This window comes from Cervus canadensis, chromosome 20, assembly GCF_019320065.1.
Source record: "Cervus canadensis isolate Bull #8, Minnesota chromosome 20, ASM1932006v1, whole genome shotgun sequence".
Lineage (NCBI taxonomy): Eukaryota > Metazoa > Chordata > Mammalia > Artiodactyla > Cervidae > Cervus > Cervus canadensis.
The window spans coordinates 53,626,532-53,648,640 of record NC_057405.1 but is presented as its reverse complement, the minus strand read 5'-3'; the positions used below and the strand labels follow the sequence as shown (position 1 = coordinate 53,648,640).

General features: G+C 36.0%; 1 protein-coding gene across 5 annotated transcripts in view; it reads left to right on the top strand.

Moving 5' to 3' along the window:
• HACE1 (HECT domain and ankyrin repeat containing E3 ubiquitin protein ligase 1) overlaps positions 1-22,109 on the top strand; it is a 117,510-nt gene that overhangs the window by 41,941 nt on the left and 53,460 nt on the right. For all 5 annotated transcript variants that reach the window (XM_043439088.1, XM_043439087.1, XM_043439090.1 and 2 more), the window contains 4 exons: positions 859-960; positions 1,705-1,811; positions 12,215-12,365; positions 18,743-19,077. In XM_043439088.1, the coding sequence (XP_043295023.1) occupies positions 859-960; positions 1,705-1,811; positions 12,215-12,365; positions 18,743-19,077 (695 nt within the window). The remainder of the gene's footprint in view (positions 1-858; positions 961-1,704; positions 1,812-12,214; positions 12,366-18,742; positions 19,078-22,109) is intronic.

Below are 22,109 nucleotides of genomic sequence, written 5' to 3'. Positions count from 1 at the left end.
AATATGATCTTTAAAAGGAACTGTGATAGTATAAGAAATATATATTTGCCTATATCCCAGTTACTAACACAAGAGGTTCTAAGACCCTTGGAATCTCCAGAGTAATAAGAATGTCTTTTTGTGTATTAATGAGATGACTGGTGACTGAAAGACTCTAGGTAGCTTCAGGAAAGGGACTGGTTGACAGAAGAGACATCCATGTTGTTAGAGGCAGCCTCCTCTCCCATTCCTGGGGAGGGAGTTGAGCTAGAGACTGAGTTTAGTTACCAGTGACTGAGAACTTAATCATTCATGCCTGTGTAATGGAACTTTCATAAAAACCCTGAACAGTGTGGTTCTCAGAGAGCTTCTGGGTTGGTGAACACATAAAAGTGCTGAGAGGGTGGCTCAGCCAGGGAGGGCGCAGAAGCCCTGCGCCCCTTCCTACATACTTGGCCCTGTGCGTCTCTTCTGTTCGCCTGTTCCTGAGTTGTAGCCTTTATAGTAAACATGTAAGTGAAGTGTTTCCCTGAATTCCATGAACAATTCTAGTAAATTATTAAACTTGAGGAGTAGGTCTTGGGAGCACCTTACTTATAGGTTAGTCAAAGTATGGGTGATGTGGACTTGTGATTGGCTTTTGAATTGGGGCCACTCTTGCAGGACTGACTCCCTACTGTGTAGTATGCCCTAACTCCAGGCAGTTAGCATCATAATTGAATTAAACGGTGGGATACCCAGTCAGTGTCCACAGAGAACTGGACAGTTGCTGGGTGTGGAAAACTCACATATTTGATACCAAATTTATATGTAGAAGAAACACGTTTTCCTTTAGGAATTTTGTTTTTAAACCTAGATAATTTTAAATCTTGTTTTTAGGGTGGATATGGAGAGACCTGTGAAGTATTAATTCAGTATCACCCTCGGCTTTTCCAGACAATTATTCAAATGACACAGAATGAAGATCTCCGAGAAAACATGGTAATATAATTATGCTAATAGCTTGTAAACTCCAGGAGTTGGTGATGGACAGGGAGGCCTGGCGTGCTGTGATTCATGGGGTCGCAGAGTCGGACACCACTGAGTGACTGAACTGAACTGAATAGCTTATAAATGAACACGCTTTGTTCATATGTCGTGTATATGGCATTTTACAAATGTGTTTAGTAATTTTATTATGTAAATACTTTAATAATTTGAATTGGCTTATCTGCTTATAGGATTAGTATGAATTGCATAATAATTAATAAACTCTGTGCTAATATTTGGCCCTGTGAGTCATCTGTCCTCTGCACCTTTGATCTCTTCTTAAAATAATTAGAATATTTCCCATAGGTAGAGGAAAAGAACCTAAGAAGGAATATCATGTTATGATTAGTAATCACCAGTTTACTGAGCTCTGTATTTGTAATACTCTACTCTTTGAATCACTATAGAGTTTAAGTTTTTTTTACATTTTGGAAGTTTGGCATTAATTTCCATAAAAAAACTTGGTGACTTCTGTCTATCTATTTATACTTTTTCACTGGGTGATTTTGAACAAAGATTTTATGTCATCTTATCTCTGTATAAGCTTTTGATTTTATGCAAGGCCAGATAATTGTAAAGGACTTGGTTCAGCTAATTGAGCTTTGGGATAGTTACCAAGCTATTAAGTACTTCATTTCTTGAAAAAGTTTATTGGATTATTATGTAATTATTTTTTTTTATTTGTAAAAAATTTAGTTACGGCAAGTTCTGGAGCATTTGTCTCAGCAAAGTGAAAGCCAGTATTTAAAGATTCTAACAAGCCTTGCTGAAGTTGCCACAACAAATGGTCATAAATTGCTTAGGTAAGTGTTTAAAAATACACACAAATCAATAGGCAACAATATCTGTCAGCATTGTCTCTTTTTAGGCTTTTCTGGGAATAGTTTATTTTATTGATGCCTTTTGTCAGTGTTAAGATGTTCTAAAAATTTGCTGAGTTATCATTGTTTTGTTTTGTTTTAAAGGACTAGGGCACTTAACTGAGGAGACTTTAGTCTGTCTAAAGAGGCTAAACTAGAGACTGACTTAAGTGGATTTGGGGTTATGTGTCTAGAATTTTATAAAATGATTGCTTAGACTAGTCATATATGTAAAGTGTTCATAAAAAAGTATCAAGAATGTAGTTTAGAAAGCTTTAATTTACAAAACTGGGTATAGACTATTGTTCAACCCAGCAGTATTCTTTCTGAAAAATCAACTTTATAAAGAATCAACCCTCATGATTCTTTATAAAGTTTTCTCCCTGAACTGTCCCCCTCAGTTCAGTTCTTTGTTCTTTCCAATTCTGTGGTTTTAGTGGCTCATAGCTAAGTCCATGAAGTTAATACTTTATAATATTTTCCTGCACCTCCACTTATTTGTATGTGGTTAGCCACCCCAGTTAGGACTAAACAGCCATTTAAAAATAGTTAATGTGTTATTTCTTAGCTTACAGATTTGGCACACTTCTAGTTTGGGTACTTTCTTCCTTTGTAGCTTTCTTTTTACTTTGACTTTTAATACATTGGTGGTCTTAGAATAGATCATGATCTTCTCTCACCTCTGTGTGCAACTGGGTTTTGTTCCTCCCAGACTGATGCTGCTTTTGTAAATCAGCTACATTGTCAAATCCATTATGTCAGCCCTTTTTTCCTGTCTTCCTTCGTACTTTTCACATACTTCAGACCAGAATCATACTCTGTACTATTTGCTTCAAGCGTTTCTTACATTTGTGGTCCAAGATTGCTTTCCTGGATTTATTTATTATCTGTTAAGTCTTTCTTAAACAGTCCTACTCAGTATACCATTTGATAATTTTTCTATTATTCTCTTTTACCTTTGAGACAACTTTAGACGCTGTCTTTAAGATTCATTGAATTCCAGCTTAATGTAATGCTCTCCTTTTATCAGTCATTTCTGTTAATCCGTTTATATGATGAGGACCTTCTAAAATGTACTGAGTGTAAGTGTGGGCTCTGGAGTTAGCTGGACTCAGGTTTGAATTCAGACATCACCACTGACTGTGTGTCTCCAGCAGGTGACTTTTTGGAGTTTCTCTCATCATCCACCCATCTGGCCAATACATATTTTTGAGTGCCTGCTATCCACTAGGCCATCTGCTACAAAATGATGATTAACACAGACAAAATCTCATCCTATGTTTACTTTATAGTCTAGTCAACATTTAATTTCCTTGTTGAAAAATGATAGTAAATATCTTAATGAATTGTTGTGAGAATGAAATGTTAAGATGTTGTAAGCATACTGCCAAGCATGTGTCTGGCACATAGTAGAGATGATGGTGGTGATAATGATGGTTCTTTTTTATATTCCTCATAATATCTTTATCCTGTTTTCCTACATTAGAAAGCTTATCTGTTTTTTCTGCTTAAATATTTGCCCTATTTTCCACTCTTCCTAGTAATCAGAAGCTTTTGTATTTTTATGTTTCTCTGTTTTTTTTTATGTTCACCTTTAATACATATCTAAGAAGCTTCTAATAAGCTGTGGAATATTCAAATACATTATTTCCTTTGAACCTCACAGTAGCTTTGTGATGTAGGTATTATTTCCATTTTATGTATAAGAAATTTGATGTTCAGTGATTTGCTAGCTAGAAGAACCAGGACTTATATCCTTACTAATTAATGAAGAGCAGATCCTGGGCTCCAATTTAGCTGTTAAAAATGACAGAGTTATTAGTGGAACAGGGGAAACAGAGTAAGAAAAAGTGTTCCTTGGCCAGAACAAGTTTTAAAACCACTTTGCTAAACTGTACTGCCTCACCACTTACAAAGATACCTTTCAGATATCTTATGGAATCAGTTGTTTTGGCCAGTTTGGTCTGTAAACATCTCTGTTAGAATTGATAGTGAGCATTGGTTATTAGTACTGTGTTAGAATTTGTTGTGTTGGTGCTGTCTTGGCAAAACCTAGTCCTCCTCCTGCGTTTCTCCTTTACTTTGACATACTACCACTTTTCACAACATTTCAGAAACCAAGTGTATGAATTTTTATTTCTGACACCAAGCAATTCTTTGGTAGGACACTTAGGACACCAGCTGGTATCCTACAGTTTAACTCAATTCTAACACCGTCTACCTGGAGAAAGCATCAGATCCCATAGGTTAAGGACTCAGTCCTAGGAGACTGCCCCCCACCTCAGATATCAGTTGCAAATAGTGGATCCCCAGATTACCCACAACTTTTGTTACCTGACTACACACATCAGAGGTTTTCATGATCACCTGCCATTTGTATTACTAGAACAGCTCACAGAATTCAGGGAAACACTTATTTTGTTTACCATTTCCCTTGTGGCTCAGCTGATAAAAAATCCGCCTGCAATGCAGGAGACCTGGGTTGGGAAGATCTCCTGGAGAAGGGAATGGCTACCCACTCCACTGTTCTGGCCTGGAGAATTCCATGGATAGTACAGTCCATGGGGTTGCAAAGAGTTGGACATAGCTGAGCGACTTTGACTTTTTTCACTTTATTAAAGGATGCTGTGACCATCTTCAGGGGATCTTCCCAACCCAGAGATCAAATCCACGTCTCCTGCATTGGCAGGCAGGTTCTTTGTCACCAGCACCATTTGGGAAGCCCATAATAAAGGACACAGATGAACAACTAGATGAATAGATACATAGAATGAAGTGTGAAAGGATCCAGAGTATAGGAGTTGCCATAGAGTTGGGGTGTGTCACCTTGTACTACGTGTATGTGTGTGCATGCTTGGAAGCTTACTGAACCCCCCATGTTTTTGTTTTCTGTATGGAAGTTTCATCACATAGATGAGTTAGTCATTAATTCCATTTGCAGCCCCTACCCTTCTCTGGAGAATGGAGATTGAAGCTGAAAATTCTAGGCTTCTAATCATTACTTGATTACTTGTTCTTTCTAGTGACCAGCCCCCATCCAAAAACCCAGTAATAGTTGCCTCATTCAGTTCAGTTCAGTCACTCAGTCGTGTCCGACTCTTTGCGACACCATGAATTGCAGCACGCCAGGCCTCCCTATCCATCACCAACTCCCAGAGTTTACTCAAACTCATGTACATCGAGTTGGTGATGCCATCCAGCCGTTTCATCCTCTGTCCTCCCCTTCTCTTCCTGCCCCCAATCCCTGCCAGCATCAGGGTCTTTTCCAATGAGTCAACTCTTCACATGAGGTGGCCAAAGTATTGGAGTTTCAGCTTCAACATCAGCCCTTCCAATGAACACCCATGACTGATCTCCTCTAGGATGGACTAGTTGGATCTCCTTGCAGTCCAAGGGACTCTCAAGAGTCTTCTCCAACACCATAGTTCAAAAGCATCAATTTTTCGGCGCTCAGCTTTCTTCACAGTCCAACTCTCACATCCATACATGACCACTGGAAAAACCATAGCCTTGACTAGATGGACCTTTGTTGGCAAAGTAATGTCTCTGCTTTTTAATATACTGTCTAGGTTGGTCATAACTTTCCTTCCAAGGAGTAAGCATCTTTTAATTTCATGGCTGCAATCACCATCTACAGTGATTTTGGAGCCCCAAAAAATAAAGTCTGACACTGTTTCCACTGTTTCTCCATCTCTTTGCCATGAAGTGATGGGACCAGATGCTGTGATTTTAGTTTTCTGAATGTTAAGCTTTAAGCCAACTTTTGCACTCTCCTCTTTTACTTTCATCAAGAGGCTTTTTAGTTCCTCTTCACTTTCTGCCATAAGGATGGTGTCATCTGCATATCTGAGGTTATTGATATTTCTCCCGGCAATCTTGATTCCAGCTTGTGCTTCTTCCAGCTCAGCGTTTCTCATGATGTACTCTGCATAGAAGTTAAATAATCAGAGTACAATATACAGCCTTGATGTACTCCTTTTCCTATTTGGAACCAGTCTGTTGTTCCATGTCCAGTTCTAACTGTTGCTTCCTGACTTGCATACAGGTTTCTCAAGAGTCAGGTCAGGTGGTCTGGTATTCCCATTTCTTTCAGAATTTTCCACAGTTTTTTGTGATCCACACAGTTGAAGGCTTTGGCGTAGTCAGTGAAGCAGAAGTAGATGTTTTTCTGGAACTCTCTTGCTTTTTTGATGATCCAGCGGATGTTTGCAATCTGATCTCTGGTTCCTCTGCCTTTTCTAAAACCAGCTTGAGCATCTGGAAGTTCACGGTTCATGTATTGCTAAAGCCTGGCTTGGAGAATTTTGAGCATTACTTTACTAGCATGTGAGATGAGTGCAATTGTGCGGTAGTTTGAGCATTCTTGGGATTCCCTTTCTTTGGGATTGGAATGAAAACTGACCTTTTCCCGTCCTGTGGCCACTGCTGAGTTTTCCAAATTTGCTGGCATACTGAGTGCAGCACTTTCACAGCATCATCTTTTAGGATTTGAAAGAGCTCAACTGGAATTCCATCACCTCCACTAGCTTTGCTCTTAGTGATGCTTTCTAAGGCTTTCTTGATTCCATATTCCAGGATTTCTGGCTCTAGGTGAGTGATCACACCATCGTGATTATCTGGATCATGAAGATCTTTTTTGTACAGTTCTTCTGTGTATTCTTGCCACCTCTTCTTAATATGTTCTGCTTCTGTTAGGTCCATACCATTTCTGTCCTTTATTGAACCCATCTTTGCATGAAATGTTCCCTCGGTATCTCTAATTTTCTTGAAGAGATCTCTAGTCTTTCCGATTCTGTTGTTTTCCTCTTTTTCTTTGCATTGATCTCTGAGGAAGGCTTTCTTATCTCTCCTTCCTATTCTTTGGAACTCTGCATTCAAATGGGAATATCTTTCCTTTTCTCCTTTGCTTTTCGCTTCTCTTCTTTTCACAGCTAGTTGTGACAACCATTTTGCCTTTTTGCATTTCTTTTCCATGGAGATCGTCTTGATTGTACAGTGTCACAAACCTCCGTCCATAGTTCATCAAGCACTCTGTCTCTCAGATCTAGTCCCTTAAATCTATTTCTCACTTCCACTGTATAGTCATAAGGGATTTGATTTAGGTCATACCTGAATGGTCTAGTGGTTTTCTCTACTTTCTTCAGTTTAAGTCTGAATTTGGCAATAAGGAGTTCATGATTTGAGCCACAGTCATCTCCCAGTCTTGTTTTTGCTGACTACATGGAGCTTCTCCATCTTTGGCTGCAAAGAATATAATCAATCTGATTTCAGGGTTGACCATCTGGTGACGTCCATGTGTAGAGTCTTCTCTTGTGTTGTTGGAAGAGGGTATTTGCTATGACCAGTGCGTTCTCTTGGCAAAACTCTTATTAGCCTTTGTCCTGCTTCATTCCATACTCCAAGGCCAAATTTGCCTGTTACTCCAGGTGTTTCTTGACTTCCTACTTTTGCATTCCAGTCTCCTATAAGTTGCCTCATTACAACAAAAGATACTGGTTTCACCCAAGAAGTTCCATGGGATTTAGGAACTCTGTGTCAGGAACTGTGGTCAAAGACCCAGTGTGAGAACGAAAGATGCTCTAGTGTCCTTATTAGTTTGGAAATCGTAAGGGTTTTAGGAACTTCATGCCAGGAACATGGGGAGAGGGGCAGAAGACAATATTTATTTTTTCTATTATGTCACAGCTACCAGGTTAGTTTCTTAAGAAGACCTCAAATACAAATCATCCCTGTCTGCCAGGTTAGTTTAATGGTACTTTTTGCAGATTGTCTTTATTTTGTTCATTTATTTGTGAATCATTTTTTGTTTCTTAACTCACAATGTGATGTAATTTTGGCCATTTTATATGAAATTTTAATTAAAATAATTCAAATATGTATTATTAATTAGCAACGATTGAGATGTTCTTTAGCATACTTTGGGAAAAATGGATAGCGTTTTGTCTAACTGATATAGGAATATTTGTTAAAGATAAATATTTAATGAGGGTCCTTTTGCACGTAGTGTTGTATTTCACTAAATAAGTGAGTTATCTTGCTTCGTATATATTTATGATTGAAGGCGAAGATAGTTATCAGTGTGCTATCTTTGTAAAAGAGAAATGTAAAAGAGGAATCACAGCTATTTGCTAAATAAGACATTGAATGAAAGTATACTCTTATATTCACCAAAAGTAAGTAGGTTCACAGGGCTTTGAATTAGGAAGTTCACAATATAAAAGTTATATTAACTTTTTAAAAAGTTAAATTAACTATTTAACTCTTATATTGAGACCTGGTGACTTGGGAAGAAATTATCATTTTATGATGAGCTGGAGAAGTTTGTGATGAAGTTTGGATTCTATGATCTTTCTGTATAATATGAAAGATATTTCGCAGGTTGGAAAGTGAAAAATGACATTGTTTAGATCAGTGACTTAACTTGGAAGAAGTTTAAACTGGGTAAAGTAATATTCATATAGTCTAAACATCTTATATTAGATTATTTCTTGTTGTTGTTGTTCAGTCACTAAGTCATGTCTGACTCTTTGTGACCCCATGAATTACAGCATGCCAGGCTTCCTTGTCCTTTGCTATCTCCCTTAGTTTGCTCAAACTTATGTCCATTGAGTCAGTGATGCCATCCAAACATCTCATCCTCTGTCATCTACTTCTCTTGTCCTCACTCTTTCCCAGCAAGTCTTTCCCAAGCAAGGTCTTTTCCAGTGAGTCAGCTCTTCCCATCACGTGGCCACAGTATTGGAGCTTCAGCTTCAGAACCAATCCTTCCATTGAATATTCATGCTTTATTTCCTTTAGGATTGACTGGTTGGATCTCCTTGCTGTCCAAGGGACTTCCAACAGTCTTCTTCAGCACTACAGTTCGAAAGCATAAATTCTTTGGTGCCTGCCTTCCTTATGGTCCAACTCTCACATCTATACATTCCTTACGGAAAAACCAAAGCTTTGACTATATGGACATTTGTTGGCAAAGTGATGTCTCTGCCTTTTAATACACTGTCTAGGTTTGTCATAGCTATTCTTCCAAGGAGCAAGCGTCTTTTAACTTTGTGGCTGCAGTCACCATCTGTATTGATTGGGGAGCCCAAGAGAATGAAATCTGACAGTTTCCACATTTCCCCCTTTATTTGCCATGAAGTGATGGGACCGGATGCCATAATCTGCATTTTTTGAATGTTGAGTTTTAAGCCAGCTTTTTTATTCTTCTCTTTCACCCTCATCAAGAGGCTCTTTAGTTCCTTTTCATTTTCTGCCATTAAAGTGGTATCATCTGCATATTTGAGGTTGTTGATATTTCTCCCAGCAATCTTGATTCCAACTTGTGATTCATCCAGCCTGACATTTTGCATGATGTACTCTGCATGTAAGTTAAGTAAACAGTGTGACAATGTACAGCCTTGATGTACTCCTTTCCCAATTAGAACCAGTCTGTTGTTCCATATCTAGTTTTAACAGTTCCTTCTTGTCCTTCGTACACATTTCTCAGGAAGCCGGTGATGTGGTCTCATATTTCTATCTCATTAAGAATATTCCTTAGTTTACTGTGATCCACACAGTCAAAGGCTTTAGCATAGTCAGTGAAGCAGAAGTAGAAGTAGTTTTTTTGGAATTCCCTTGCATTTTCTATGATCCGGTGGATGTTGGCAATTTGATCTCTGGTTCCTCTGCCTTTTTAAAATCCAGCTTGTACATCTGGAAATTCTTGGTTCACCTACTGCTGAAGCCCAGCTTGAAGGATTTTGAGCATTGCCTTCCTAGCATGTGAAATGAGTGGAATAGTATGGTAATTTGAACATTCTTTGGCGTTGCCTTTCTTTGGGATTAAAATGAAAACTGACCTTTTCCAGTCCTATGGCTACTACTGAATTTTACTCCAGGGCCAAACATGCTTGTTATTCTAGGTATCTCTTAACTTCCTACTTTTGCATTCCAGTTCCCTATGATGCGAAGAACATCTTTTTTGGGGTGTTGGTTCTAGAAAATCTTGTAGGTCCTCATAGAATCATTTAGCTTCATCTTCTTTAGCTTCTTCTTCAGTGGTTGGGGCATAGACTTGGGTTACTGTGATGTTGAATGATTTGCCTTGGAAATGAACCGAGATCATTCTTTTCATTTTTGAGAGTGCAGTCAGGTACTGCATTTCAGACTCTTTTGTTGACTATGAGGGCTACTCCATTTTTTATAAGGGATTCTTGCTCACAGTAGTAGATATAATAGTTATTTGAATTAAATTTGCCCATTCTCATCCATTTTAGTTCACTGATTCTTGAGATGTCAGTGTTCACTCCTGCTATCTTCTGTTTGACCACATCCAATTTACCTTGATTCATGGACCTAACGTTCCAGGTTCCTGTGCAGTATTGTTCTTTATGGCATCGGACTTTACTTTCACCACCAGATGAGAACCACAGCTGGGTGTCATTTCCGCATTAGCTCAGCCTCTTCATTCTTTCTGTAGCTATTTCTCTGCTCTTCCCTAGTAGTATATTGGACACCTACTGACCTGGCGAGTTCATCTTTCAGTGTCCTATCTTTTTGCCTTTTCATACTGTTCGTGGGTTTCTCAAGGCAAGAATACTGAAGTGGTTTGCCATTCCCTTCTCCTGTGGACCATGTTTTGTCAGGTCCTGACTAGCAGGGACATGCTTTAGCCACTCATTGTAGCTGGGTGGCATGCCCAGTACCCTAGTTGTCCCACTGCTGGTCCTCATTGAGTGTATAATGACTGTTATTAAACTATGTTAATAACGGATGATATTCATACTCCACTGAAAATATTTCTTACCTTAAAATTAACTCATGAAGATCTCTAGATCAGGTACATAAAGCGAATATTTATATAGTAATTTCACTGAGGAAAATTAAATTCACATCTTTCTCATAGAAAAATTTGAGTCATTGGAGCTAATGTTGCAATAGTTGCTGCACAGTAAAAGATAGAAATATTAGCTTTAACCACATTCCTTTTTTCTTTTGTCAGTCTCAAGAGTCTTATGTTGTAGAATTAAAAGGCAAATATGTAAAAATCCGTGCAAGTTAAACTAACGATTCTATGCACATTAGATCCACAGTTACTAAAACAAAAAGTTTTGCTAATGTGTTGTAGCTATCCTAGTCAAATACAGTATGGATGGCGATAGCTGTTATATTTTACTAACACTTGTAACTGATAGTTAATTTTTATTTATTAAATAATTTTTTGAATGAGGAAACAGCATGAATGTTGAAATTAAAATGTCATGAAATTTTGGTTCAGTTGTCATTAGAATAGAGAATACCCTCTGATTTTTCACTTATCAAATCAGAATACTTAGAATCAGCATTTGCTATTTCTTCATTACCAATCATTATTGTTTTCAATGTTAAAGGATACCCAAAAATATCATAAAGGAAGATTTTAATGAACTGAGGAAGGTAGGGTAAGCTTTGATGATTAAATTTATACAAAGGCAGTCATACCATTGTGCCCAAATGTTTATGCAGCTCTTCTACTCTGCTTTTGTGTAACCATTGTAATACAAGATAACTTATGTTGAAGGTTTCAAAATAAAACCACCCCCTGAACAACAACGACAAATTTTTTTTTTAAGATCAGTTGTTAGATTCCATACACTTTTAGTCGAACTCCTTCATTTTCTCAGTGGAAGAGTAATGATTGATATCCATAATGATGATGAACAATTTCCAGGCAGTATGGGATTTTAAAGGGCTTTTTGATTTGTCAAAGAAAAGTTATTAATATGGTTTAGAATTACTCGCATCAGCCTTTTTCATAGTAGGATATATTTCTTTTATGTACAGTCATTAGACAACCCATTATATAGGGAACCACCCTGATAGAGATAGTAACTTTTAAGATTATTTAATTTGTATATGTTCTGTATGTGAACATTTGGTTTCTATTCTGGGATGGGCTAGGCAAAATGGGGTTATGGATAGAATAACAAAGTTCAATCTCTACCATTGAAGTGTAGGTTGGCCTAAGATTATAATCAACATTTCTACTATTGGTTCTCAGTGAAATGTTCTCAGAGTTCTAAAGAATCAGCTTAATTTATAAATATACTGTTCTATAGTGGTGATTTTCTTCATATTTTATACTTTGATCATTGGTATATTCTAGTTGCTTAAAAGCTAATAACTCTTTCATATACAATCCAAATAATGTGTATTTGCTAACTTTCTGGTAAACAAAACATTCCATCCCATATCATGATAGGAAAGAAATTTTATTCATTAAATTATCAAACAGATGGTAAGCGTAATAAAATGTCTTAAAATAAGTATTTTAAGATGAATTTGTTTTACTCCACCTAATCTGTTCATATTTTAATTTTTATTTGCAGCATATCTAGTAATTACGATGCTCAAATGAAGAGCCTTTTAAGGATTGTGAGGATATTTTGTCATGTCTTTCGTATTGGTCCATCCTCTCCCAGTAATGGAATTGATATGGGCTACAATGGGAATAAAACTCCAAGGAGCCAGGTGTTCAAGGTCAGAAAAGTATATGATGTTGTTAGGAAGATAGATGTAAAAGAGATGATTTTGAAAAGCAAACATTCATTAATCAGAAACCTCTTGAACAGGGTGTAACTTTGGTTTATACCTGTGACTGACACTTTTTAAACCAAGACCTTTCTCCTTTCTTCTCTCTAATCAGCAGCAAGTCAGTTGGTGAGCTTTCTGTGTTTCTCTTACAAGTGAAATTTTAAGTCTACTAGTCTTTTATTCTAAGAGTAATGATACTTAATGTTTAAATCTAATTAAATCTACTTAAAAAAATTGGATTATAGGTCTTAAATGTAGCCATCATGATTTTTAAAAAAATATTTCTTATTCAGAAAGAGAAAAAACATCCAGTTTTTATTTAGGTTTTATTATCGTGTGTGTTGTGTGTGTGTGTGTATTTTTTAAAGTAAGTTTACTTTAATTTATTGGGTTTACTAGCAATTCCTTGGATAACTTCAAGTTAAGAAACATTGAGATATTTTCTTAATGTATTTTGTATTGCTTCAGCTCTGTGTCTTTTTTCCCCTTCCTTTTTTTCCCCCATTGTGCCATCTCCTGGAAGAATGAAGTTGTGCATCTTGTAATTCAGATTTTAGCTTTTCAGTGTACCACTTTCTTTAATACTGGTTAGAAGTGATAATTTCCTGTCTTTGTAAAATTCAAGTCTGAATTATTGATCTGTTTTGTTACTGCTGTTTTAAGTGGGTTTTACTACTCAGACATTCACATTACAAGAAGTTGTTCTTAATGTGTTTCTAATATGACTCATGCTGTTAGTTACTGAATCTACCCCTGATTGATTTTTCTACTTGTTCTTCTATTCATCTGTAATGATGGGTAAACAATCAAACCAAATATAGATATAGTCACTATAGACAAACTGAGTATAGATTATATTTATTATTGTCTTTGTTTTGTTATGATTTCAATTTGCCACCTATTGCTAATGATATCAGAAAATAATTATGTGCTAATAAGTAACCTCTTTATAGGCATCTAGTGCTTGATTTAAATGTTATTTTTCTACCCAGCCAGTCAGTACAGATAAAACATGGTAGAAAAAGATATCATTGTTTATTTTAGCATTTTCTTATGGAATCCAGACTCTCTGTTTTTATTGTTATATGTCAATGAAGTATATAATATATTAGTTTGGTGCAAAAGTAATTGTGGTTTTACATGGTTGCACTTTGCTATATGATATTGGAATAGTTTCTTAAATAAATGTGATTATGTTATAGATGATTTTAATGCACATTTCTCGCCTTGTTTTTTTGCTAATGACATTACTTGCTATTTATATTTATTTTAGACTATAGAAATTATGGTAAATGAAAAGTAAATTCAAGTGATTTTTAAAATTTGAGTTCAAAATGGGTTGCAAAGCAGCAGAGACAACTTGCAACATCAACCATGCATTTAGCCCAGGAACTGCTAATGAATGTACAGTGCAGTGGGGGTTCAAGAAGTTTTGCAAAGGAGATGAGAGCCTCGAAGATGAGGAGCGTAGTTATTGGTCATCAGAAGTTGACAACAACCGAGAGCAGTCATCAAAGCTGATCCACTTAAAACTACACGAACAATTGCCAAAGAGCTCAGTGTCAGCCATTCTATAGTCATTCGGCAGTTGAAGCAAATTGTGAAGATGAAAGAGCTCAATAAGTGGGTGCCTCGTGAGCTGACCAGAAATCAAAAAAATCGTCGTTTTGAAGTGTCTTCTCTTATTCTGTGCAATGCCAATGAACCATTTCTTGATCTAATTATGACATGTGATGAAAAATGGATTTTATATGACAACTGACAATGATCAGCTCAGTGATTGAACCGAGAAGAAGCTCCAAAGCACTTCCGAAAGAGAAATTTGCACCAAAAAAAAGAGTCATGGTCACTGTTTGGTAGTCTGCTGCTGGTCTGATCCACTACAGCTTTATGAATACTGGTGAAACCATTACATCTGAGAAGTATGCTCAGCAAATCGATGAGATCCACCAAAAGCTGCAGTGCCTACAACCGGTATTGGTCAATAGAATGTGGTCAGTAAAATGGCTCCAGTTCTTCTCCATGACAGTGCCCAACCACACGCTCCACAGCCAGCACTTCAAAAGTTGAACAGATTGGGCTCTGAAGTTCTGCCTCATCTGCGTGTTCACCTGACCTCTTGCCAGCCGACTACCACTTCAAGCATCTCAACAACTTTAGTAGGAAAACACTTCCACAACCAGCTGGAGGCAGAAAATACTTTTCAAGAGTTCATCCAAGCCTGAAGCGTGGGTTTTTACACTACAGGAATAAAAAAACTTATTTCTCATTGGCAAAAATGTGTTGATTGTAATGGTTCCTATTTTGATTAATAAAGATGTGTTTGAGCCTAGTTATAATGATTTAAAATTCATGGTTCAAAATCACAATTACATTTTCATCAACCTAATATAAAGTTCTTTACTTATATTTTATTTCATTTGTTAGTATCTTTATTTCTGTTCTTGAGGAATTTTTTTTTCTGTGTCATACAATTGCTTTTGTTTCTGACCACTTATTTTCTCTTAAATTTTGACCTTTCTCTTTGGCAAAACATTTTTGTTGCAAAACTCAGTTTTGTTTTTTTTTTAGAACACTAGCTAGTGTTTCTCTTAAGGAATAAATTCTTTCTATCTAATTTTATGAATTGTGTGGACTCTCTGGAGGATGGCAAAATGATCTTCCCTCCCACTTATAAGGATGAAAAATAGAAACTACATTGTAACCCATGTATTTAATGTCTTTTGTTCATTGTGGGATGATTGAAGTTATAAAAATCTGAACCATCTGCTGAGTTGCTACAGTGTAAGATTGGAAATACCATTTTAATTTTTACCACATTTTGTCTAAGGTAGCAGTTGATCCCTACTTTCTGTTTCATTAACTAGGTACTCTTAACATGTCACTTTATTGTTGGGATTAGCTAATGGGTTTTCCATTAAGAATGAGTGGGTTTATAGGCCATGTGTTTTTAGTAGGTGAAATTGTTTAACATCCTGTTATTAGTTTTCTGATTTATCTTAGAAGTACTTTAAGTTAATCTTAACACTTAGCCATTCTTTCAGTGTTAAGAGATTTTTATCTAGAGCCTTGCAAACTTTGAAACATCTGAAGGAGAAGGTAGTTCTGGTTATCGAAGCAGGGTGAGCATGAGGAAAACAGTTTAGGCTTCTTGAATCCTGATATGCTGTTTTTTTGTGAGTAGTAAACTGTGACTGTTAATGGTTTCATAGAATTATAATTGGAGAAATTTAGAAGCCGAGAAAGATTGAGAAACTTTTAACTTTAAGATCTTATCCTTTGGATTATGGCATTTGACATTATGAGGTGAGAATAGACTAACAGAATTTCAAGATACTGTTGATGAATTTAAGTTAATAATGCTTTCCTGTCAAATTTGTATCTAATTTGGCACATGGATCGTGAAGTTTTTTTAATTGTCCAACAAGTTTGGGATTTTTATGTTATAGCTTTGACTTGTGAATTTGAAATGTTTTGAAAGTCATTGATGTTATAGGTAGAATATAGTTTTGTGGTGAAAATCAACTCAGTAATAAGAAATGAAGTAGTATTTTCATAGTGCCAAGAAGCCTAACATTTTCCATAGCCATTGACTCATTTTTCTGTAACAGTTGATATGTATGGTTCTGTGTATCTAGTGTTTTTTATCAGTATTATTTATGAATAGATATGGTTTGCAATTATTTATTTTTAATTTTTAAAATTTATTTTAACCTTTTTTGTCTGTTACTGCTACTGCAGTTAGAAATTAAAGTTATTTTCACAGCATTCTTTTTGTTATTGAGAAATGAATTTTCTGAACAAGTGTTCAAAGGGAAACTCCTTAAGTAAAAATGCTTTACGGTTGAGATTTCATTTTAGTGCACATATGCATGAGGAAATGTGCAGTGAGAAAAAGAGAAAATAAAGAAAGGCCTAAGATGACTACTTCTCTACTTTTTTTCCTCATTCTCTTTTAATTCTTAGCTGTGCTACTTTATTGAAAACTCTTTCTATCTTTTCTCAGTATCATTATTGTCACTGTCATTTTTACAGAGATCAGCTTTTTTGGATATTATCTCTGGAATTATTTGTCAGTTTTTGAGAACAGGATGGTCGCAGTTCAGGCTCAGTGCTCTCGTCCGCACATCAGCAGTAGGTGTGGCTTCCTGCCTCAGCCTTCATCTCCACCCAGTGTGGGGATTTTCTGAGTTTGGTCACTGTCACTTAGAGGCCGTTTATTCCTTTTGTTTGAAGCAGTTTTTCATCACCACCTGTTCTTTCCTTGGAGGGTGTTTATTTTTTTGATGTAAAGCTAGTAGTTTTGCTGACATAAAAAGTTCTTTTTAATGTTTTATAGCAGGGTTAATGTTTTTCTCATGAAGAGAAACTATAGACCCAAACCTGGATCATGATTAAAATTAAGACATTTTCAGTGAAGGTACCGTGTCAGTATTGATGGCTGCTGGTGCTTCTTGCACTTCTTTTAAGCAGTTCAGCCATCCTTTAAGAAGTTAGGCACCCAACTCCTGTGCCTAACCTTGGAAAAGCCTTGTTTGTGGGAGAGAAGGGTGCTCATTTCAACCTCAGAAAATATTTCTCAGGAATTAGCTTCTCACTTTGTGAACCTGTTTACCTAGGCTGTATTAATTAAATATATGTTGAATGAGTGAACTGTTTTTTTGTTGATGGTGGAGGGGTTTTTTTCTTCTTGCTTTTTGGTTCAATATGTAAGTGAAAACTTAGGGGCAGTTTAAGTGTTTGCAGATTCAATAAGCAGAATATTCTCAAAAGAGAATGTTCTGGGAATCTGAAGATAGGCTGAAGGTAATAGTAGTGGGATTTATTAGATAATAATTAGAAAGAATTTCTTGGCAGAACAGAACTTTAGAAGAGTTGTAAATATGGTTGTGTAATCTGTCTACAATACTGGCCTTTGAAAAATAAGAATTTTACTTGAAATAGTTAAGGGTGGGTCTTTCAGAAGCAGATGTCTAGTTTGTAGCATTCTGTGATCATATAAGAATCAAAAAGTAAGATTAATTTTTATATTCATTTGTAGAAAGACAGTTTGTCACTCTCATTAGGAATATTGAGAATAGTGTGGGAATGGAAGACAATTTAACTACTCTCTCCCCTGCCCTCCTGTGCCTTCACTGTTCATTTTTATTTGGGTTTTAAAATGTTCTAGCAGGTCTTTTTTTCCTCTGAGTTTTATTGAGCTATAATTGTTATATAAAATGTTGAGTAACTTCAAGGTGTAGTGTGATGATTTGATACAAGTGTGTATTGCAAAATGTTTACTCCAGTAAGATTAGTTAGCACATCCTTCACCTCACATCATCACTACTTTGTTGCTCTTGTTGTGCTGATAACTTTAAATCTTTTCTCTTGTAGCAACTTTTAAATTGTACAATACAGTGTTGATAACTGTAGTGACCGTGCTGTACACATCCCCAGGAGCATGTCTTTTAATAGTAGTTGGGCATTTATATTTTTCCTTCTGTCAAAAACTACTATTTACTAGAGATGATGTATGTATTTCATCTTCTCCAGTCCTTAGTCCTGTTGTAGCATTTGTGATCACATGGTATTTTAAAGATAAATTTTCATTTGCTGTTAATTTACAAAAAACATTTAATTATTCTCAAAAGGAATATTTTATATAGTGTAGAAATAATAAACTGTTTATTCCCATTTTCTTTTTTTATTAAGCTGTTAATCTTTATTTTGAATTATGGATTTGCTAGCCAATATTTGATAATTACTGCTATTAGAGATGAGTTGTGTGTGATTGGGTATGCCTCTGTGTGTATGTGTACTTGTAAATGCTGTGATATCTAAAATTTCTTGTAAATTTTCAAAATGTCAGAGATTACATGTAAAGAAAAAGTGCAGTAAACCAAGTTGTTTATTAAGTTCTTTATGAATACTTACTTTTTAAATTGAAAAGCAACATAATTAAAAACAGTCAACACATTAATGCAGTAAAGATTTTAGGGAATTGTACTCATAAAGGTAATTATGGTTTTGAAACTAAATAATTGAAAATTTTTAAGAGAAAGAAGATTGCTTATAAATTTTTTTGTTAGAGTTTAGTTTTCCTTTTTTATTCCAAGGAATAAATAAATTTAAAATAAGCTTTTGCTATAAATGAAGTAATTATATGACATTTATATTTTTGTTACTTATCTTTAGGCATTGCAGGTCACATAAACTTGGGAAAATAGAAGTATCTAGAGTAAATATTCTCTTGTATAATATTTGTCTGAGTGGGTTTCTTTTTTTTCCTGCAGTTTAAGAATGATGGTTTTTTAAAAAAAACACTTTTCTTTTTTTCTTAGCCTCTTGAATTGCTTTGGCACTCATTAGACGAATGGCTAGTTTTAATAGCTACAGAATTGATGAAAAACAAAAAGGACTCAACGGATATCACTTCTATTTTGCTGAAACAAAAAGGCCAAGATCAAGATGGTACTTCCATTCCTCCATTTGAACCTCCAGGACCTGGGAGCTATGAAAATCTGTCCACTGGCACAGGGGAATCTAAACCAGATGCTCTTGGAGGGAAACAGGAAGCCAGTGCAGACTGTCAGGATGTTATTTCTATGACAGCTAACCGGCTAAGTGCTGTCATTCAAGCTTTTTACATGTGCTGTTCTTGTCAGATGCCTCCAGGGTAAGAAAGTTTCTGCTTATTTTGTGTGCTGATCTCTGCCTATCTGTAACCAATGTTGTGGCTGGAGCAGCCCTTGTGGTTCTTATTATGATTGCAAGACACCCTTCAGCAATAACCATCAGGAAACTTTGCAAAAAAAAAAAAAAGGTTTATTACTTACAGGACCTGGAAATTACATGACACACCTGGGGCCACACAGCAAGGTTGCCAGTAGAAAGAATGCTTGAGGGCTTGGGGTTCTGTTTTTATTGGAGTTTAAGGTAGAGGCCTGGGGTTTTGAAAGCTCACTCTTTATTGGTGAATTTAAAACACTGAGAGTGGGAATTTAAAGCATGAGAAAACGCAAGTGGCTCAAATCGTCAGTTATCAAAATCAATCAAGATCTCTGAAACAAAGGAGCTTGGAGATGAGGGGTGGCTCTTTATCTAGTTGTGGATCTGGCATTGTGTTTATTGGAGATAGTCATCTTTGAAGCGGACAAAGTAGAGGCAATCTGATCGATTTTCCTGGTTTGCAGTTTGAATGTATCTGGTGATTTTTCTGAGTGGCCCATCTAACAGTAGGCATGAGGATTGTCCATATATGAGCTGTTGTGGTTATTTCTCTGAATTTTACATCAAGTTGTCCTAATCTATCTTACATGAATTTGAAAAAGGAGCAGTTTTAGTTCTCAATGATTCCAAGTGAGAAGGGTAGGAGGAAAATTGGAAACATTAATTTGGAGAATTTTAGCTAGATGTTGGAGGAAGTGAAAATTCAGTATCCAGTCCAGTTTACAGGTAAGAAAAAAACCTCACAGACAGCTAAGAGGACTAGAATCTGATATCTACAAGGGTGTACTGTAATTTTCCATTGAAATGTAATTTTTCTTTACTGTTGTCCTCATTCCTATCAGAGATGATCAAAGTAAGACTAGTATGTTTACATAGTAAATCTAGTTTTGTTAAACTTGACCTGGTTATTTATATAGTGGAGGAAGAATAGTGATTGGTCATTTAGGCTCCTGTATGTCTGTTTTGCCAGAACTTTTCATAAGGAATCTCAGATTGAACGTTTAAAAAGCCTCTGGAGGCTAAGAAGCCAAGTCAAGGACTCACCATCACATTTTGCCTGCAGTACCTGTAGATTTGGGTGAATTCCTCTCTTCTTGAGGTCCCCAAAATATCTTGAAGTTTCTGGGCCTGCCCGGAAGTGACCTTCCTTACTTACCTGGTAACTCTGCCAGGACCCTGTAAGCGAGGTACCAGGTTGATTTTTCCACAGTTTTATTGGCTTCTTAAAATTAACACCCTTAGTTCCCTAAAGTTGTCTGGTCATATCAGAGTCTATACATTATTCTGTCAAAGGGAGACATTCCAGTCAAAGCTTTGGCAGTATAACCAGTGTTTTCAATTGTGTCGTGTTACAAGGAGAACAGATTCTTACTGAACTTATGCAAGTAACTATATTGCCATGAAAATAAGGATACCCAGAGAGTTTCCATATTCTGGAGGGATCAGGTTAGGAGAAAAAGTAGTTGTTTCATGTTTGTTCACAGAGGTATGCTTAACCAAATTGTTGAGTTATTGCTAGCATAGAAGGAAAAGTTTCTGTAAATCTGAAAAGCAAAATATTGAGGAACTAGCAGTGTTTCAAACAAAAATTCATAAAAATTGTGATCATCCTTCATGAACTCATTAAGTCCTATATAATTCTTGATATTGATCTTTGGTTAGCAGTGTTATGAATCTGTTTTTTCCTTAAAGTTCTGTAAATGCTTACCCAGTTCAGTGGTAGGATGTGAAAATTATCAGAAACTTGTATTTGTCAGAGTCCTTTCCATGAATCTCCTTAAAGATGAAGCACCTTTGCAAAAGCATCAGAGTAAAACAATAACTGTCTGTAATTGGGAAAAGACTTGAAAAATGCCAGTGGTTAAAGATATGATGAGAGTTCATTGTAATGCACTTGACAGGGGAATTTGGTTATTTCTGTGACACACCACATTTTAAGATGATAGCTGGAATTACGATGAATAACATTACATATCAGAGTTTTAGGAATTTCGTATTATTTCTGGAACACTTATGTTAATAATACATATCCAAATAAGGATATTGATAAAGAAGGTTTAGCATTATTTCTTGTCTGACGTTTAATGTATTAGAAAAGCCTAATTAGTTTAATGTCTCTCTTTTTATAAGGAGAGAAAATCTATCTTTTGAGATGTTCCAGGGGCCTTTTGAAAAATTCAAAAGTTACTTCTAGGTCAAAAAGACTTCATTTAGAATTTGGTTTGGGGAAGTTTATAAAAAAATATTAAAAAGATTTTAGACACTTGAGTAAATAATATCACAGATCATTATGAAATAATACTTAATTATCTACCTAACCAAAGTGACAGATGATTTTAAAGGCAAATGCAGATACTTACATTGTTGTGAGCAAATCTTAACTCTTCCTGTTGAGAAGACTCATTTTTCTTAAGTAAACAAATACCTGATTAAGATAACATGGGACTTCCCTGGTGACTCAGATGGTAAAGAGTCCACCTACAATGCAGGAGACTCGGGTTCAAACCCTGGGTCAGAAAGACCCCCTGGAGAAGGAAATGGCACCCATTCCAGTATTCTTGCCTGGAGAATTCCATGGACAGAGGGGCCTAGTGGGCTACAGTCCATGGGGTCACAAAGAGTTGGATATGACTGAGTTTCACTTAATCACTTAAAGACAGCATGAAATACAGGAAATTATTTTGATAAAATACAAAATCTTTGCTTTTCTAGCCAGATTACTTAGAGGGTAAAGGAAAACCATTTATAGTCTCTTTCTCTATCAGCAGCAGACAAACACTGCAGGAAAACTGTCCTTTTAGCAGATGAAAAAAATTGCATAAACATATCATTGATAATAAAGCTTGTTGGGAGAAAAAAATAAATCCATAGGATACCAGTTGAATTTTAGCCAGCCTGACAGTACAAGGTAAAATCCTCTCATTCTGTATCTTTCCACCTTGCTGTCTTTTCTATATCATTTTGTTCTTTATTTCCCTC